The following is an 18,185-nucleotide window of genomic DNA, read 5'->3' as shown; positions in this document are numbered from 1 at the left end:
ATCCGAGAGTTCTGAAAGAACTCAAAGTTGAACTTGTGGATCTTCTAACAAAAATCTGTAATCTTTCATTGAAATCTGCCTCCGTTCCTGAAGACTAGAAGGTAGCAAATGTCACCCCCATCTTTAAAAAGGGTTCCAGAGGAGATCCGGGAAATTACAGGCCAGTCAGTCTGATTTCAATACCGGGAAAGTTGGTAGAAACCATTATCAAGGACAGAATGAGTAGGCACATTGATGAACACGGGTTATTGAGGAAGACTCAGCATGGGTTCTGTAAGGGAAGATCTTGCCTCACTAACCTGTTACATTTCTTTGAGGGGGTGAACAAACATGTGGACAAAGGAGACCCGATAGATGTTGTTTACCTTGACTTCCAGAAAGCTTTTGATAAAGTTCCTCATCAAAGGCTCCTTAGAAAGCTTGAGAGTCATGGAGTAAAAGGACAGGTCCTCTTGTGGATCAAAAACTGGCTGAGTAATAGGAAGCAGAGAGTGAGTATAAATGGGCAGTCTTCGCAGTGGAGGACGGTAAGCAGTGGGGTGCCGCAGGGCTCGGTACTGGGTCGCATGCTCTTTAACTTGTTCATAAATGATTTAGAGTTGGGAGTGAACAGTGAAGTGGCCAAGTTTGCGGATGACACTAAATTGTTCAGGGTGGTGAGAACCAGAGAGGATTGTGAGGAACTCCAAAGGGACCTGTTGAGGCTGGGTGAGTGGGCGTCAACGTGGCAGATGCGGTTCAATGTGGCCAAGTGCAAAGTAATGCACATTGGGGCCAAGAATCCCAGCTACAAATACAAGTTGATGGGGTGTGAACTGGCAGAGACTGACCAAGAGAGAAATCTTGGGGTCGTGGTAGATAACTCACTGAAAATGTCAAGACAGTGTGTGTTTGCAATAAAAAAGGCCAACGCCATGCTGGGAATTATTAGAAAGGGAATTGAAAACAAATCAGCCAGTATCATAATGCCCCCTTATAAATCGATGGTGCGGTCTCATTTGGAGTACTGTGTGCAATTCTGATTGCCGCACCTCAAAAAGGATATTATAGCATTGGAGAAAGTCCAGAAAAGGGCAACTAGAATGATTAAAGGGCTGGAACACTTTCCCTATGAAGAAAGGTTGAAACGCTTGGGGCTCTTTAGCTTGGAGAAACGTCGACTGTGGGGTGACATGATAGAGGTTTACAAGATAATGCATGGGATGGAGAAAGTAGAGAAAGAAGTACTTTTCTCCCTTTCTCACAATACAAGAACTCGTGGGCATTCGATGAAATTGCTGAGCAGACAGGTTAAAATGGATAAAAGGAAGTACTTCTTCACCTAAAGGGTGATTAACATGTGGAATTCACTGCCACAGGAGGTGGTGGCGGCCACAAGCATAGCCACCTTCAAGAGGGGTTTCGATAAAAATATGGAGCAGAGGTCCATCAGTGGCTATTAGCCACAGTGTGTGTGCATATATAAAAATTTTTGCCACTGTGTGACAAAGAGTGTTGGACTGGATGGTCCATTGGCCTGATCCAACATGGCTTCTCTTATGTTCTTATGTTCTTAAACTATCCTTCATTCCATACAGCAGGTATGCGCAAAAGGTAGATCGCGATCTACCAGTAGATCGCGGAGGGGTCAGAGATAGATCACCAGCTCCACTTGGTCCCATGGTTTGCTGGACATGTGTTTGGGTTTTTTTTGATGATTGTTTGGTGTGGTGGTATTTGATTATTGGTGCCAGTATGACGAATTCTTATTTTTACTTTTAGAACTGGATGTGTGGTCTTGGCATCATCCAGAGGTCTTCAGTTCCTGTTGATCTTTAATACTTTGGGACAGTGACAGTTTTGGACCAGATTCAGCCAGTGTTAACTTAGCACGCCAGCCACCCCAGTATAACAAAGATGAGTGTTCCAAAGAAACTGAAGCTCAAAGAACTTAAATCTAAATTGGCTGCACAGCAACAGTTGATGGCGAAGCCAAGGTCACATCCGGTCAATGCAAGCATGGCATCCTTCAAGGTCAGCAACCCAATTGTAAAGAAATGCAAACCTTTCAATGAAGGAGAATTTGTAAAAGATTGTTTTCTTGAAGCATCAGACAACCTTTTTGAAGGAGTTAGGAATAAGTAGATCATAGCTGCTGTTCAAGATGTACAATTGTCAAGAAACACCGTTGTGCGGCAAATAGAAAAGATGTGTGGAGGCACAACTGAACAATTGTTGGAGAATGTTTCAGTTTGTGTTGCTTTCTCACTTCAACTGGATGAATCTACAGACATAAGAGACATAGCCCAGTTACTAGTCTTTATCCAGATGGTTTATGAAGACTTCAGTGTTAAAGAACTACTTGGAATGATTTCTTTAAAAGGGAGAACTACTGGTCAGGAATATTGAGCTCTTTCCATTCTTTTGTGACAAAGTGTAATCTTCCATTGCATAAACCTGTTTCCATCACTACTGATGGACCAAGAGCAATGACAGGTGAGGTTAACGGTTTCATAGGCCTCTGTAGACAGCATGATGACTTTCCAGATTTCTTATCACTGCATCATTCACCAGCAAGTTTTGGCAAGCAAGAGACTCAATACAAAGACTGTCATGGACATCACTTTCAAAATTGTAAATTCAGTTTGTGGAAGATCACTTCAAAGATGGCTTTTCAGTCTTACTCTTGATGAAGGGGCAGCGGAAATCATTTTGCACACAGATGTAAGGTGGCTAAGTAGGCACAAATTTCTGCAAATATTTCGTGATTTGCTGAATGAAATAAGAAGGTTTTTGAAGGAGAGGGGAGATGACAAAGCAGAATTGGACGATGAGGTGTGGTTATGTGATCTGGCATTTCTTGCTGACTTTACAGGCGAACTAAGTGATATGAACATTGAACTACAAGGAAAAAACAGATGCATTGGCGAGATGATGAGTACAGTTTCATTCTACAAGAGCAAATTCGAGCTAATGATGACTGACCTTGCAAACAACACTTTTGATCATTTTCCTAATACGCAGGACCATCTGGGACAATATCCAAATTTTGTTTTTCAGAACAAGAAGCATGTGACAGAAATCTGCTCTGTTATCCAGGAATTCGAAAAAAGATTCTGTGACTTCCAAAGAATTGAAAAAGTTGTGGAGTACTTGTCATACCCATTCAAAGCAGATATGGACATTAAGGAAACTGCAGCTGCTATCAGTAAAAATTACTCATTGAACAAGGCATCTCTTGAAAACAAAATAGTAACCCTTAAAAATGACATTTTTCTCAAGACCCGTGCTGAGCAAGAATTGTTTTGGAAGCTAATGCCTAGAGACAAATTTCCCAACTTAAGAAGATGCAATGAAGCTGTACACTCGGGGAGGGACAGTGGCTCAGTGGTAGAGCATCTGCTTGGGAAGCAGAAGGTCCCAGGTTCAATCCCTGGCATCTCCAAAAAAGGGTCCAGGCAAATAGGTGTGAAAAACCTCAGCTTGGGACCCTGGAGAGCCACTGCCAGTCTGAGAAGACAATACTGACTTTGATGGACCAAGGGTCTGATTCAGTATAAGGCAGCTTCATATGTTCATATGTTCACTCCTGTTTCGGTTCAACTTATTTGTATGAATCTGCATTTTCCCATCTGAAAATGACAAACAGTACACAGTGTTCCAACATGACAGATGAACATCTCCAGGATTCCCTGAGACTGGCCCTCATGCAATATTCACCCAACTTCAAAAAGCTGGTGGATGAAATGCAGGTTCAGACATCTCACTAATTAGCAAGAGCAAAGTTTTAAAGATTATGCAAGATCAGCCCGGATCAATACTTGACCTACATTTAACACAAATTACTCAATAAAGTTAAAAGGAAGTTATTAAAACAGTTAAAGAAAGTTATAACAATAAAAATTTAAGAAAAACTGTTCGCAGTTCTCTCTGGATCTTCGTCTCTGTTTTGGTTTTGCTTATTTTGCTTACCAGTAAATGACAGAAGGTGCATTGTAAATGGGGGGGGGGGGGGACACAGTGGAACCCAACTTTGGTGGGTTAAAATCTAATTAAAAACTAATTTGAAATTTAATTTTCATGGTGGTAGATCACCAGCACTTTTGTCCGGAAAAAATAGATCACGACCTGTTTGAAGATGGACATGCCTGCCATACAGAGGAAGAGGGCATTACCTGATCATAACCTTTCTGGAGATTTTCTGGTTTAATAAAAGTTTAGTAAAATATAAACTAATTAACTTCAACAGTTATAGCAAAATAACATTCTAATCTATTCCAGTCTACTAGTATGAAACAAAATTGTGTTGCTTGTGTTGGGATTTTTTTTTTGCTACAATGGTAAATACTGAAGTAAGAATATGTCTAAAATTTCATGCAAGTTAACATATAGCCCTAAATAAATAATTCTATAACTATATATAAAGTCTGCACACATTTCTGGAGACTGTGTACCAACATATAAACTTGCTTTATTTTCAGTGACTTGCTTTAGAAAAAGAGAATAAAACAAATTAATCTCAACTATTGGCTAGCACCATTTATCCCCCAACATTTAAGACAATGGTAATTCAGGGTAATACTGACATCTGCTGGGTTTTTAAGAAACCAGCACAAATATCTGACTAAAAGCAAACTGCCAAGACATGAGAGACACAGACTGATTTAACTGTATCTTAAAAGTTCGATATTCAAAACGGCTGCTTTTAATGCATCACCAGTTATTTTGGGGGGGATTTACATACCATTATAACATGGTTTGCTGTCTGGAAAGAGCCACTTTTGGATGATGGTAGAGAACCAGAATCAGGTGTGCTGGGTTCTGAAATACGGGCATCCTTTAAAAATAATAAAATGTAGTTAATCTAACTTTTCAGGCATTGTTAAACAAGCAAGCAGATATGTACTCATATCTTTCCCTCTGTGGGCAGAAATACAGTTGGAAAGGTGGCAGGTTGGATCTAGCCAGCTATTCCCCACTCAGTCTCACCCATTCCCTCATCTCACATGGCTTTTGTTTGCGCAGGTCCTATGATCTGAGCATAGGTGTTATTTTCACAGTTAGAGGACACTTTCCTTCTTCACCAACAGAACAGCTGGTTGGATCCAACAGAGTGTTTTGACTGAAAAACTGACAGATGGAAAAGGGTTCAGAGTCCACTTTTTCCCCTTCTCATCTCAGCTCTGTAAATCTAGAAGGAAGAGACACTTAGCAACTTTGCATCATGTCTAAGGAGAGTGAGCCTTAATCCAGTGCTTCTTTTAACGGTGTCCTTTAGGTGCTGAGGCCAGCCACAATGGTTCCTGCTAAATTTAAAGATTTTTTTAAAATTCAGGTTAAGGAAAAAGGCAATGACATCAGTACTTTTGTGAGTTAACTTAAGACAGGTAGTAACACTCTCTGTTTGTCTCTTGAAAACTAGTGGATGACAGAATATGAGGTGATATACACCCAGGGCTTTTTTTGTAGCAGGAACTTCTTTGCATATTAGGCCACAACCCCATGATGTAGCCAATCCTCCTAGAGCTTACAGCATGTCCTGTACTAAGAGCCCTGTAAGCTCTTGTAGGATTGACTACATCAGGGGTGTATTGCCTAATATTCAATGGAATTCTTGCTACAAAAAAAGCCCTGGATATACTTTCTGTTAAATCAGCCTAATGGTCCATCTAACCAGGAAGTCATATTCAGTTCTGCTACCAAAAATCTTTAAGTGGAGATGCCACAAGGAGAACCCGTCAGGTCATATACAGAATCTCTGTTATTAGGTTAGAGCTTCATTAGTCCAATATTGATTGGTTTGTGAATTTATCTTGCCTTGAAAGTATGCTAAATTTCTACCTTCATATTGGTTTCTTCTCAAAGACCGAGGGTGTCGAACTAATTTGTTAGGAGGGCCAGAACCGACATAAATGAGACCTTGTTGGGCCTGGCCACATCTCATAAAATGTAATGCCAGGCAGCAGAGATATAAACTTTATAAAGGACAGAAAAACAAAGATTTTTTTAAAGCTTAAAATAAAACATGCTTAAAACATTAGCACTTGTTAGTCTTAAAAGAGCTTTCTTTGTATCTTTCCCATGCGATCCAGGTAACTGGGTGAAGGAAGTTTTGGCTCTTTCCTTCTTTCCCCAGGGGACAAGGAGGGGGAGAAGCCTCAACCAATAGAAGGAAGAGAGGCTTTGTTCAGTAGCTCTGCTGTATGATTGAGAGAGCCTCCCAGAGCAAACTATTCCTCCTCCTTTCTTCCCCAAGGGAGCCAATGGAGAAAATAGAGGCTTTGATCTGTAGCTCCTGTGTGATTGAGCAAGCCTGGCAAAGCAAGCTGTGATGCAGAAGGAAGAGAGAGAAAAGGAAGCAGATGACAGCCGGTTGCTGGGGGCCTGATAGGAGCCCTCCAGGGGCCTGATTTGGTTTCCAGGCTGAATGTTTGACACCCCTGTCATAGACCATTGCACAGAGATAATGAACTTGCAGTTTGGTGTAGTGGTTAAGTGTGCAGACTCTTATCTGGGAGAACCAGGTTTGATCCCCCACTCCTCCACTTGCACCTGCTGGAATGGCCTTGCGTCAGCCATAGCTCTGGCAGAGGTTGTCCTTGAAAGGGCAGCTGCTGTGAGCCCTCTCCAGCCCCACCCACCTCACAGGGTGTTTGTTGTGGGGGAGGAAGGTAAAGGAGATTGTGGGCCGCTCTGAGACTCTTCGGAGTGGAGGACGGGATATAAATCCAATATCATCATCTTCTTCTTCTAAAGCCTTAACCAGAAAAACCCCTTATTATTCCTCAGAAATCAATGGCTATTTGCAACTACTTTGTCCAACTGATTTCAATGGAACTGAAGCATGATTAAATTTTTCCAATTGGGACTAACAGTGGCATCTTAAATGTCAGCTTTTGAAAAACCACCTTTCAGAAAATCTTTTCGTACTCCCCAACAGTCTTCAAGGAACAGTCTAACCACTAAGTTTTGCTGTGCACATCCATAAGCTACACACATAGAAGCATATGTATATGTGTCTGTCTGTCTGTCTGTCTGTCTTTCTCTCTTGTTTGATAGTTATACTGTTTAGCAAAATTTAGAGGGTGGAAGGGCATGCATAGCTTCTACAAATTAACAGGGAAGACTCAGAGGCTTGGATGCAACCAACATCCAATAAAAAGTGCTGGCAGATGTAGATTTTCTAATTTTCCTCTCAGGAGTTTATTTCAACATCCTGAAAGATAATTTTCAGGATCACAGGACCATTGACAAAAAGTCATATGATTGGGGGGGGGATGGCGTGCACGCACTGCAGTAAGGTAAGAGAAGCATCATCCAATGATGGCTGGTAGGTTCCAAGCCAAAATGTACAGAGTCCCATGAGGTGGGATCTGTCAAGGCTGGGCAAGTGGGCGTCAGTATGGCAAATGAAGTTCAATGTGAACAAGCGCAAAATCCTGTCAATATACATTGATGGATGGGAAGACACCAAGAGTGGGGGGAGTGAATGCCTTAACTTGGGAGGGTGGGAAGACAGTAAGGATGCCCATAGCTTCTTTCTAGAGTCCATTACTTTTTTCTTCACAATGGGCCTTATTTCTAGTTACTGTATAATTCTACTGATATGGAGAAATTGGAAGAGAAGGCACCATTTGGGGAGACAAAGACACAGAGAGAGAGATGTGTGACTTTCTCAGAAGCACCTATATTTCCAGACTATTTACTGGTTCTACGTACTGTGGAACTATTAAGTGTGCTTAGATAAGTATGCAAGTCAGTGGCACCAATCCCTGTTAGTAAAGCCAAAGGGCGAATGCTTGACTGATTTTAATAACATGGTCTAATTCTGAGGAAGGCCCATAACTCAGTGGTAGATCCCATGTTTTACATGTACAATGTCCCAGGTTCAATCCTTAGCATCTCCAGTTAAATATATCACAGAGCAGTTTTTAGGAATGACATTTCTTTTTCTAAAAACTTGGGGAGCAGCTACAAGTCAAAATGGTCACTGCTGAGCTAGATGGAACAATGGGATGACTTTGTGCAGGGTAGCTTTCATATGTTCATTATCAGTTACAGCATATTGCCATGACACATGTTTTTCATATACAAACTGTTTTTCTCTGGCTTGTTAATCTTTGAATATTTCCAAGAGCAGAGCTTCAAATCTTAGAGAATCTTCTCTCAATACTGAAAATCTTTCTCCCCTCCCACTCCTGTGTGCCTTGGGCAGAAACATAATCTAAGCATTCACCACTCATGTAAAAGAATACCATTTCATAATGAAATAAAGCAGGTCTTAATTTTTTTTAATACATTACTTTGCCAAGCCAAGATGCACTTAATTGTTGTTTTAGCTTTATGCTTAAGGCAATGATTTCTTGCATGGTTTTCTACAATTACCTTTAATGGTTTATAATATGTCTGTTTCATATACTCAACAAATGTAACCAATTATGGTATGGCTTTGCGAGTTGCACTTTCTGTGAAAAGTAATCCATGCATGGCATGTTTTTTCCTGAACTCATTCTCACTCAAATAAGCTGATGTAACTTGTATACCATGACCACAATGTGCCACCAACATGTTCCATCTAGGCCTGTCATCCTGAAATACTGAGGCCATCCTCCTTCAAAGTAAACTGTCTCATACTGTAAGTAAATTAAAAAAAAAATAAAAAAACCCTGGAAGAACCACCACCATCTTCACATAGTAGAAGGATGGAGTTCTGGTCTGGGAGACCCTGATTCAAATGCCCCACACTCTGTGGTCGTTTTCGCACTCACCTCCAGCCGGCGCGACCCCCCTCTTCACCGCGCAGGATCTGCGTGGATTTCGCACTAAATGCCGCGGAGCAGCCTTTTGCGCCGGAAACTCCCGTCGCAAAAGCCGCGCAAATGCCAAACTGCTTTTTGGCGATTTACGTTTGAGCGGCTTTTGCGACGGGAGTTTCCGGCACAAAAGGCTGCTCCGCGGCATTTAGTGCGAAATCCGCGCAGATCCTGCGCGGTGAAGAGGGGGGTCGTGCCGGCTGGAGGTGAGTGCGAAAATGACCTGTGTGAAATCAAGGTGTTAGACCAATATTATTGTTGAGGTTGGCGTGAAAGGATTCCTGGAAATTGCACAATCACCATAAGGACACTGGTTTCTACAGTAAGCTTAGAGACAACTCTGTCCAAGCAAAAGACCATACCAAAAAAAAAAAAAAACCCACCAGAGGAAACATTCCTAAAAAGATATCTTTCTGATTCATGAGGGCCTATTTATACATTACGAAGTCCATACAGCAGCCACACTGAAAGTCAGGTATGTACCCGGAGTTCTGCTCTGGGAACTCAGTTCCTAAGTGTAAAGAGAGAGTAGGCTTCAGTCTTCTCATTGTACAAGTTTCCTGATCTGAAACGGCTGTAGGGAGATACAAATGCCCCACTAGAGAAACTTACATGTAGGTATCAGTACAAGTTAAGTTTACCAAATGGAACAAGCAGCAGCTCCCTAGGAGCCATTTCAGCTTGGGAAAACAATTCAAGGTGGTTTAAGCCCTCTTTCCCTGAGTGTCCAAGTGCTGGGTTGAATCAGGTCCCCACTTGCCTGGAAACAAAGTTCCCAACATGGAACTCCAGGTGTATGTCTGATCCAAAGTCTCTGAGGCAGCCATGTGGACTTTGTAGCATGTGAATAATCCCTGACTGTTTGCACTATTTAGTTTTCTAATTACATTCCCATGTTTTACCTTTGGCTTCAATGAGAGGGCAAACAAAATACCACTATAAAGTTCAATGATCTTCAGAAGACAGACTTCTAACTCCTACGAATTCAAAATGCAATTCTACGTCTTAGACACAGGAATGGAAGCTGGGTAGGGTGGCCATCTTACCAGGAAAAAAACCCTGCTGAGGCCTATGTCTGAGCCTTCAAAAGCAAAGATTAAGCTGAGGTGAGACGCATATGACATCATTCATCTCCATGCTATGAAAAGACTGACCCACTGTTCCTGAAGATCACACTATTGTTAAAAGCACAGGTACAGAGGCCAGTTCAAAAGCTAACAACCCTAGAAACAGAAAGAGAACCAAACCTTTTCCAGAAAGTTAGCTAGACTTGCTCTGCACCCTCAAGTATTTAGCCCCACTATTATTTGACAGAGTTGCCTAACAAAGACCCTGCATACATAAAACTGAAGTTATTATAGACCATTGCTTGCCCTATACCCCCATCTACTTTGGGGGAAAGGAGGCTTGGTCTGAGCCATCACTTAATATTCAGTTCCAGAGTGCTGAATTAAGATGAAAGTGTGTCACTGTTGATGAATTACCTTCAAGGGTGGCTCACTTGCACCTGCAGTTCTTGGGACTTGATCTTTGGTTTCCTTTGAAAACCTTCTGTTGCCTTCTTTGGGGGCTACCGCTGGAACCGGGTGCTTATTGCTGAGCACTGGAAAAGGTTTCACCTTTGTTGCTCCCTTCTGTCTGTCCTGAAAAGGAACTCTAGCATTTCTTTGATCTCGGATGGTATCGTGAGTATCAAAGAGACTCCCAGAGAATTTGGATACAGGCTCCTGTTTTTGTTTTTTAAGAGAAAGAACCATTGTTAAAAGACAATATTAATATCCCTGAAATGGAAGCAAGGCACTTCAAACAAAGTAAAAAGGTTCTGGTTGTGCTGAATTAAGCCGGAAACATGGATGCAATGTTGCATAAGCAAAGCAGTTGGGTCACATCCAAAAAAGGAATGGCATTGCTATACATGTTACCTGAGAGGGGAAAATGGGGTGAAAGGCTGGTTGAGGCTTCAATCCTTATTTTACTCCGTGTAAACACATTCATGCCCATAAATTTCATGGATCTTGAGAAACTAAGCATGAGAAGGGCCACTTTATCAGAATATCAGTTATCTAGTTATAGCCACTAGAAAACTTGGAAGAACCATAATTTTTCTTTGGTAAATTACACTATTTTTCATTAATCCTTTCCATACTTGGAAAGAGTCAGGTTTTTTGGAAAAACACTTAAAGATTGCTGGCACGCTTCAAAATGAATGTGTATATTCTGAAAACACGAGCTTCTGTTTCACTAGTCAAACATCTACAGCTGTAGAACTATCTTGCGAACTTGGGGGGGGGGAATGCTATTTTCTATATATGGGAAAGAAAATGCCTTGTTCTTATTGATAAATTCTTAGGAACAGACACTAGGGGTGACAATAGCAAACCAGAGTGCAAAATATTACTTCCAGAAAACAATTAGACCAGGGGTGTCAAGCTCATTTGTTATGAGAGCTGGATCTGATCTAAACAAGACCTTATTTAAGATTAGCTAGCAGATATAAACTTTTTAAAGCACACAAACACAACTAAAGGGTTTTTTTAAAAAACTTAAAATAAAACATGCTTAAAATATTAGCACGTTGGTCTTAAAGGTGCTTTCTTGTATTTTCTCCCATGGGATCCAGGGAACTGGGCAAAGGAATCTCTGGCTCTTTCCCTCCCTCCCCAGGGGACCAGGAGGGGGAGGAGCCTCAACCTAATGGAGAAAAATCAAGGTTTTGCTCTGTAGCTCTTGTGCGATTAAGCAAGCCTTGCAAAGCAAGCTGAGATACATATGGCAGCAAGAGAGTGGGGAAAGGGAAACAGACGAGAGGCAGTTGCTTGGGGTCTGATAGGAGTACTCCGGGGGCCTGATTCGGCCCCTGGGTCGCATGCTTGACACCTCTGAATTAGTCACGGGAGCTTTCCATAATACTAATCAGCATGAACTGGTTAAACTAGAATCAATATATACTGCTCTTTTATTACATTTATATCCTACCTTTCTTCCATGAGCTTAAGACAGTATATGCATATACCATTAGGGCAACCTCTCATTCAGTTACTGACAAACCCAGCCCTACATTGTTAAGGGAATTACATCATATGCTCTAGACCAGTAATTCTCAACATGTTAGGTGTGGTGACCTACAGGTCCAAGTTTACTTGCTATGGTGACCCACTTTAAACCACAAAACACACATAATCAATAAAGCAGGGGGCCCATTTTCACAGGCTTCACAATTCACTTTTGGGTCAGGCTGCACATGTTAGGAAATGCTGCCTGAGATTTAATGTGGGATCTATTTGCAACAAATGGTACCAGACACACATAAAATGGGTCTTCCTGAGCCAGTATATAAATATAGAAGGGTGCAGAGTCTACAGAACAGGATTACAACCTACATCTTCATCAGGATCCTCCAGTTCCTCAGCTTCTTGCTCAGGACTGATTCTTCCTTCTTTCCATTTTTCATTGGTTGAACTGAATTTGTAGAGACTGCAGCCATGGGTGCTTTCCTTGCCCTTCAGAGAGGCCCAGCGAGTTCCTTGGGAGCTCCAGTTATGACTGCCGTGCAGCTTAGGAGACTTGGGAAGCCACTTCATAGATTCCTGCAAGGAAGGTTAAAGCACAAGAACTTAACAGGTTTTATTCAGCGCCTGAATATGCAAGAGTCAAATTGCCAAGAAAGTGAGCATCTGCTAGAGTGATTGACTTCCCACTCAAGAGTTTCCAATGGTCCAGCCAACCATAGTGTTAAACCACCACTATGCGAACAAGTCAAGCAGTCAGCAGGAGTCATCAGTGAATGGGTGATGGCAAAAACGTTGCCCATGCGCTGTACTGGAAGAATCATAGGAGAAAGAAGATGGATGCATTTTGATCAGCAACTACTGGCAATTTACACTTTGTGGGACACAAATACCACTCTCCAGACTACCCCCCCTCCTGACCATTTTCCCTCTGCCTTCACTCTGAAAAGTGTCATATGCGTCAAATGCATTAAGAACATAAGAACATAAGAGAAGCCATGTTGGATCAGGCCAACGGCCCATCAAGTCCAACACTCTGTGTCACACAGTGGCAAAAAATGTTATATACACACATACACTGTGGCTAATAGCCACTGGTGGACCTGTGCTCCATACACTGTGGCTAATAGCCACTGATGGACCTGTGCTCCATATTTTTATCTAAACCCCTCTTGAAGGTGGCTATACTTGTGGCCGCCACCACCTCCTGTGGCAGTGAATTCCACATGTTAATCACCCTTTGGGTGAAGAAGTACTTCCTTTTATCCGTCTTAACCTGTCTGCTCAGCAATTTCATCGAATGCCCACGAGTTCTTGTATTGTGAGAAAGGGAGAAAAGTACTTCTTTCTCTACTTTCTCCATTCCATGCATTATCTTGTAAACCTCTATCATGTCACCCCGCAGTCGACGTTTCTCCAAGCTAAAGAGTCCCAAGCGTTTCAACCTTTCTTCATAGGGAAAGTGCTCCAGCCCTTTAATCATTCTAGTTGCCCTTCTCTGCACCTTCTCTAAAGCTATAATATCCTTTTTGAGGTGCGGCGACCAGAACTGCACACAGTACTCCAAATGAGACCGCACCATCGATTTATACAGGGGCATTATGATACTGGCTGATTTGTTTTCAATTCCCTTCCTAATAATTCCCAGCATGGCATTGGCCTTTTTTATTGCAAACGCACACTGTCTTGACACTTTCAGTGAGTTATCTATCATGACCCCAAGATCTCTCTCTTGATCAGTCTCTGCCAGTTCACACCCCATCAACTTGTATTTGTAGCTGGGATTCTTAGCCCCAATGTGCATTACTTTGCACTTGGCCACATTGAACCGCATCTGCCACGTTGACGCCCACTCACCCAGCCTCAACAGATCCCGTTGGAGTTCCTCACAATCCTCTCTGGTTCTCACCACCCTGAACAATTTAGTGTCATCCGCAAACTTGGCCACTTCACTGCTCACTCCGAACTCTAAATCATTTATGAACAAGTTAAAAAGCATGGGACCCAGTACCGAGCCCTGCGGCACCCCACTGCTTACCGTCCTCCACTGCGAAGACTGCCCATTTATACTCACTCTCTGCTTCCTATTACTCAGCCAGTTTTTGATCCACAAGAGGACCTGTCCTTTTACTCCATGATTCTCAAGCTTTCTAAGGAGCCTTTGATGAGGAACTTTATCAAAAGCTTTCTGGAAGTCAAGGTAAACAACATCTATCGGGTCTCCTTTGTCCACATGTTTGTTCACCCCCTCAAAGAAATGCAACAGGTTAGTGAGGCAAGATCTTCCCTTGCAGAACCCATGCTGAGTCTTCCTCAATAACCCGTGTTCATCAATGTGCCTACTCATTCTGTCCTTGATAATGGTTTCTACCAACTTTCCCGGTATTGAAGTCAGACTGACTGGCCTGTAGTTTCCCGGATCTCCTCTGGAACCTTTTTTAAAGATGGGGGTGACATTTGCTACCTTCCAGTCCTCAGGAATGGAGGCAGATTTCAATGAAAGATTACAGATTTTTGTTAGAAGATCCACAAGTTCAAATTCTGGATGCCACCTCTTTATTTCAACTTCATCATTCAACTTGAGAGAAACGCTAGTTGCAGTAGTTTAGATTAAATCTTACAGTCTATAGCTTCCCAGCCATAGACTTAACTCTTCAAGCTCTGAGAAGAAGCTGTACATTCCTTGACTTTGCCGATGTAGTCTTGCTTGTACAAAAGCTTAGCAATGCAGTTCAACTTCATTCACTTCAGAGATCTGGATCAAAACAGGGTTTTTTCCCCAATAACAACAAACTTAACTGGACCTGTAAATTACCACAGTAGGTTGAACAATACTCTGAAACACAGGCTAAAGGAAGAAAAATCCCGTACAGCGGCTTTTTTATCCTATAGAGCTCTAAAGACCTAGTATGCATAGTAGGGTAAGTGTGTCACTAGGATAGTATAGGCCTGCCCAAATCCTTCTTCCACAGGCTAGTCTGCCTCATAGGATTGTTGTGAGGAGGGAGAGAAACCTCTGAGTTCCTTGGAAGAAGAGCAGGTTAAAATGCCCATCTATTAAGATAAAGAGCACTCTCTTAATATTTTTGTGAACCATGTCCAGGCAGCGAGAGTATCTACAGACTTTCTAGTGGTTGCCTGCATTTACAGAATTCCATTAACTTAGGTATTGAAAGCTTATTTTCAGGACATCAGTAATAATTTTATTCTTCTAATTCCCACTAGATTGAGAATCCAAGCAAATCCCACTGGATTTTTAAAAATGTTATTAATTGAAATTTAATTTTTTTTTAATTTCCTTATCTTCCCATGGGCTATATAATTAATAAATTATAGGCATCTGGTAACTACAATATTTCTGGAGTTTTAGTTTCTATAAGATATGATATTGAAATCAGGAAGCTAGTGACAGGAGGAAAATAAGACATAGATATCATGAGATTGTCCCACTTACTGTCAGTAAAACTTTGTGTCAGATCTTCAACATCTTCACTTTCTGCCATAATACTGATAAAGCTTACACTTTGTCTGCAATAGTACCATCTAGTGGTTTTTGTTGCACATTGTTTTAGCAGTTGTTCAAGTACAATAGAGATTATTTTCCCTTACTTGTCATTTGAATCATAGAGGTAATCCACTGAATACCTGCTGCCAGGGAAAAGTGGCATAATGTTGTCCACTTCTATCAAACAATCTTAATTAGAAAATGGTAGGTTGTTGGCCCTGCATCATCAGGAAAATGAACGCCACTGTCACCATAGTGGCTAAACCCTTCCTGACTTAAAAGTATAATGCATTGCTTAAGTCACATAGAATATCTATTTAATAGGACCACCATGTTCTTGTGGCTCAAAGGTGAATAATGCATGAACTCTCACTTCTGAACAGCAAGCAACCCTGCTAGGCCTCAGGCAGCCAGGAAAAAAACCCCATTCCCTAGTGTTAAATCAAGGGATTTTCTATGGCTTCTCCCCTACACACAATATATTGGAGAGTAGGTTATCAGTATCAGGTACAGCCAGTTCTCCAAAAATTACAACTCATCTCCAATGTACTGAGATCAGTTTACATGGAGGAGCTTCAGAGGGTGGACTAGAGCATCATCTCCCTCTCTGTTCTCTCTCCCCTCTCAAGGGCATTGTCCCCAAACATTCAGGAGTTTCCCAAGACGGAGTTGGCAACCTTATTGGTTTTGGGCCAGAGAAGTGAAAAGGATTATATGACCAGATGGTTTCTTGATGGGCAGGAGATTGCAACTCAAGAAACAGAGCTCATTCAGGTGGTGGGGTGGGGACACATCTATATTTCTTGGGGAGGTCAGGAACTCATCCTTGTCTCATATCCAAGTCTTAGGGTACATTCAGATATCCAGTTCTGCTGTGGCTCAACAAAAGCGTACATCTGGCTCATGCACCTATAAGCCTCTTCCCTCTTCACTTTATTCAGCAGCCAGCCAGGCCCTCTCGGAGGTCGAAAGGCCCAGACCAATTCTGTCTTTTTGCTACACAAGCACTGAATATAAGACACCTCCCCCAAAAGAGAGCAAATTCAGTGTCTCAATTTAATCCAATAGAGATCTACAGAAAAATAAGCCATGAAATGAATCAAATGCATGCACACGCATACACAAGTGTCTGAGTCCCCCTTTGAGCTTGAGGGACAGGCCAAATGGCCCTCCCACCTCTCTCCCTCCGATCAGCCCTGCATCCAACTTAATTGTGGTTAAATGAAAATGTTCACAAACATGGCTTCTTCTTGGCCTTGCACATTTCCATTTTCCCTCTCCTCCTGCTGAGCATGCTGATAGAATGGTGGTTCCACACAGATTATAAGGTGTGATTGCAGGCACACTCCTTAACCAGTTAGTTTTCTACTAACCAAGATACTATGAGGAGTAAACCTAGGCTAAGAATCCAGGCTTGCATGGGGAAAAAATCACTGAGGTTAAGCTGTAAGCCTGTTTCCATACATAATGGATAATCAGAGTCTCTTAACTCACCAGTCTCCATCATCTTCCACGCAAGAAGAGAGAGAGTCCAGTCACTTGGAGAGGGAAGACATTGACCTGCATTGTGCTGTTCTTGTATCCCAGAAGAGGAGCCACAGGCAAATACAAATTACCATTTGGCTGGCTGTACATTTTACCTTATAAAAATGGTTACACAGAATTGTAGGAAGCTACCACTTAGCTAATAGTCATCTCTCTGTATTGCACTCTGTTTTGTGGGGAGAATGAAGACTAGAACTACAGTAACTTGATAATACCATCTTAACATGGATCAGAATATTCAGAGCCCAAGGCACATGGTACTACTTGAGATCTCGGCTCCAGAACCTCATCAAGCTGGAAGCAAAGTCTTGTGGCTGGAGCTGGAGATCCCACCTAGCAGTGAAGGATGATAGTCCCAAACAACAAGGAGATGCAAGCAACAGCAAAAGTTCAAGGCAAATCACTACCATCAGCCAAATGCATTCTAGTTAACTTCACAAAATATTTCTCATTCTTAAGAATGGTAAATGCTGATAAGAAACAGTCCTGGATCCTCAATTTTGAATCTTTTCTGTGGAAGAAGGGGAAAACCAAATGTCATGACATGGCATGCCTAAAAATGCTCCCTGTGGTACATGCAGCCCGCAAACACAAGCACAGATGCTCTTATTTCCCCCTATCCAGTTCCTATATAGGAATGGTGTCACATTTGGAGCTGCCTCAACTCAGCATGATGATTTACACACAGTAAACAAAATGAAGCGATGAGTTCTGTCACTTTGGAAAGAAAGGCAAAAAACAAAGGAACGGCTAATTTGGTTATATAATGCAAGACACAAAGGGGCAGTCCCAATGAGTCATTTTGCATTTGTGGGATTTGTGGAAGAAAAGTTTCTCTTACCAGAAGGATATTCTGCTTTCCCACACAGAGAAGAAACACAGCAGATTACAAAATAAAAACCAGTAAGAACTGAACATCCAGAAACCCACTCTCAATAGCAGCGAAAAATTCCACATAACTTACCCAGATGCTAAAAATAAAAACGAATGAGCTTGGACTTCTGAAAAGTTGGATGATTTCACCATTAGGATATTATTACTGAAAGTGTCATGTCCTGTACCTTCTTTGGTTTACTCTCATGTACTTTGTTGATCTCAGAACACACAAGAAATGAGGGGTCCCATGTAGCTAGAGTTACAGGTGCAAGATGTATATTCATGGCTAGCTTTGGGTATTTTTTATCCAGCACTTCTTGTGTGGCAGTGTAAATTTGATTGTCCGCAAAGTCTTTTGTCCTTTCATTCATGAGGATGGACAGTACCTAGGAAGAGCAGGGTTTGGGGAAGGAGTTCAGTGGGCATGTGTTGCCAAAGAATTTGCCCTCTGAAACTACC

The 18,185-nt window shown here is 41.9% G+C and overlaps 1 protein-coding gene across 1 annotated transcript in view; it reads right to left on the bottom strand.

Moving 5' to 3' along the window:
- LRRC1 (leucine rich repeat containing 1) overlaps positions 1 to 18,185 on the bottom strand; it is a 123,741-nt gene that overhangs the window by 1,692 nt on the left and 103,864 nt on the right. The window contains exons 14-16 of the mRNA XM_060235138.1: positions 12,173 to 12,379; positions 10,277 to 10,519; positions 4,724 to 4,816 (exon numbers count right to left, since the gene is read on the bottom strand). Of these exons, the coding sequence (XP_060091121.1) occupies positions 4,724 to 4,816; positions 10,277 to 10,519; positions 12,173 to 12,379 (543 nt within the window). The remainder of the gene's footprint in view (positions 1 to 4,723; positions 4,817 to 10,276; positions 10,520 to 12,172; positions 12,380 to 18,185) is intronic.

The sequence above is a fragment of the Heteronotia binoei genome, chromosome 1, assembly GCF_032191835.1.
Source record: "Heteronotia binoei isolate CCM8104 ecotype False Entrance Well chromosome 1, APGP_CSIRO_Hbin_v1, whole genome shotgun sequence".
In the NCBI taxonomy this organism is placed as follows: Eukaryota; Metazoa; Chordata; class Lepidosauria; order Squamata; family Gekkonidae; genus Heteronotia; species Heteronotia binoei.
This window is presented reverse-complemented; position numbering and strand designations above follow the sequence as displayed.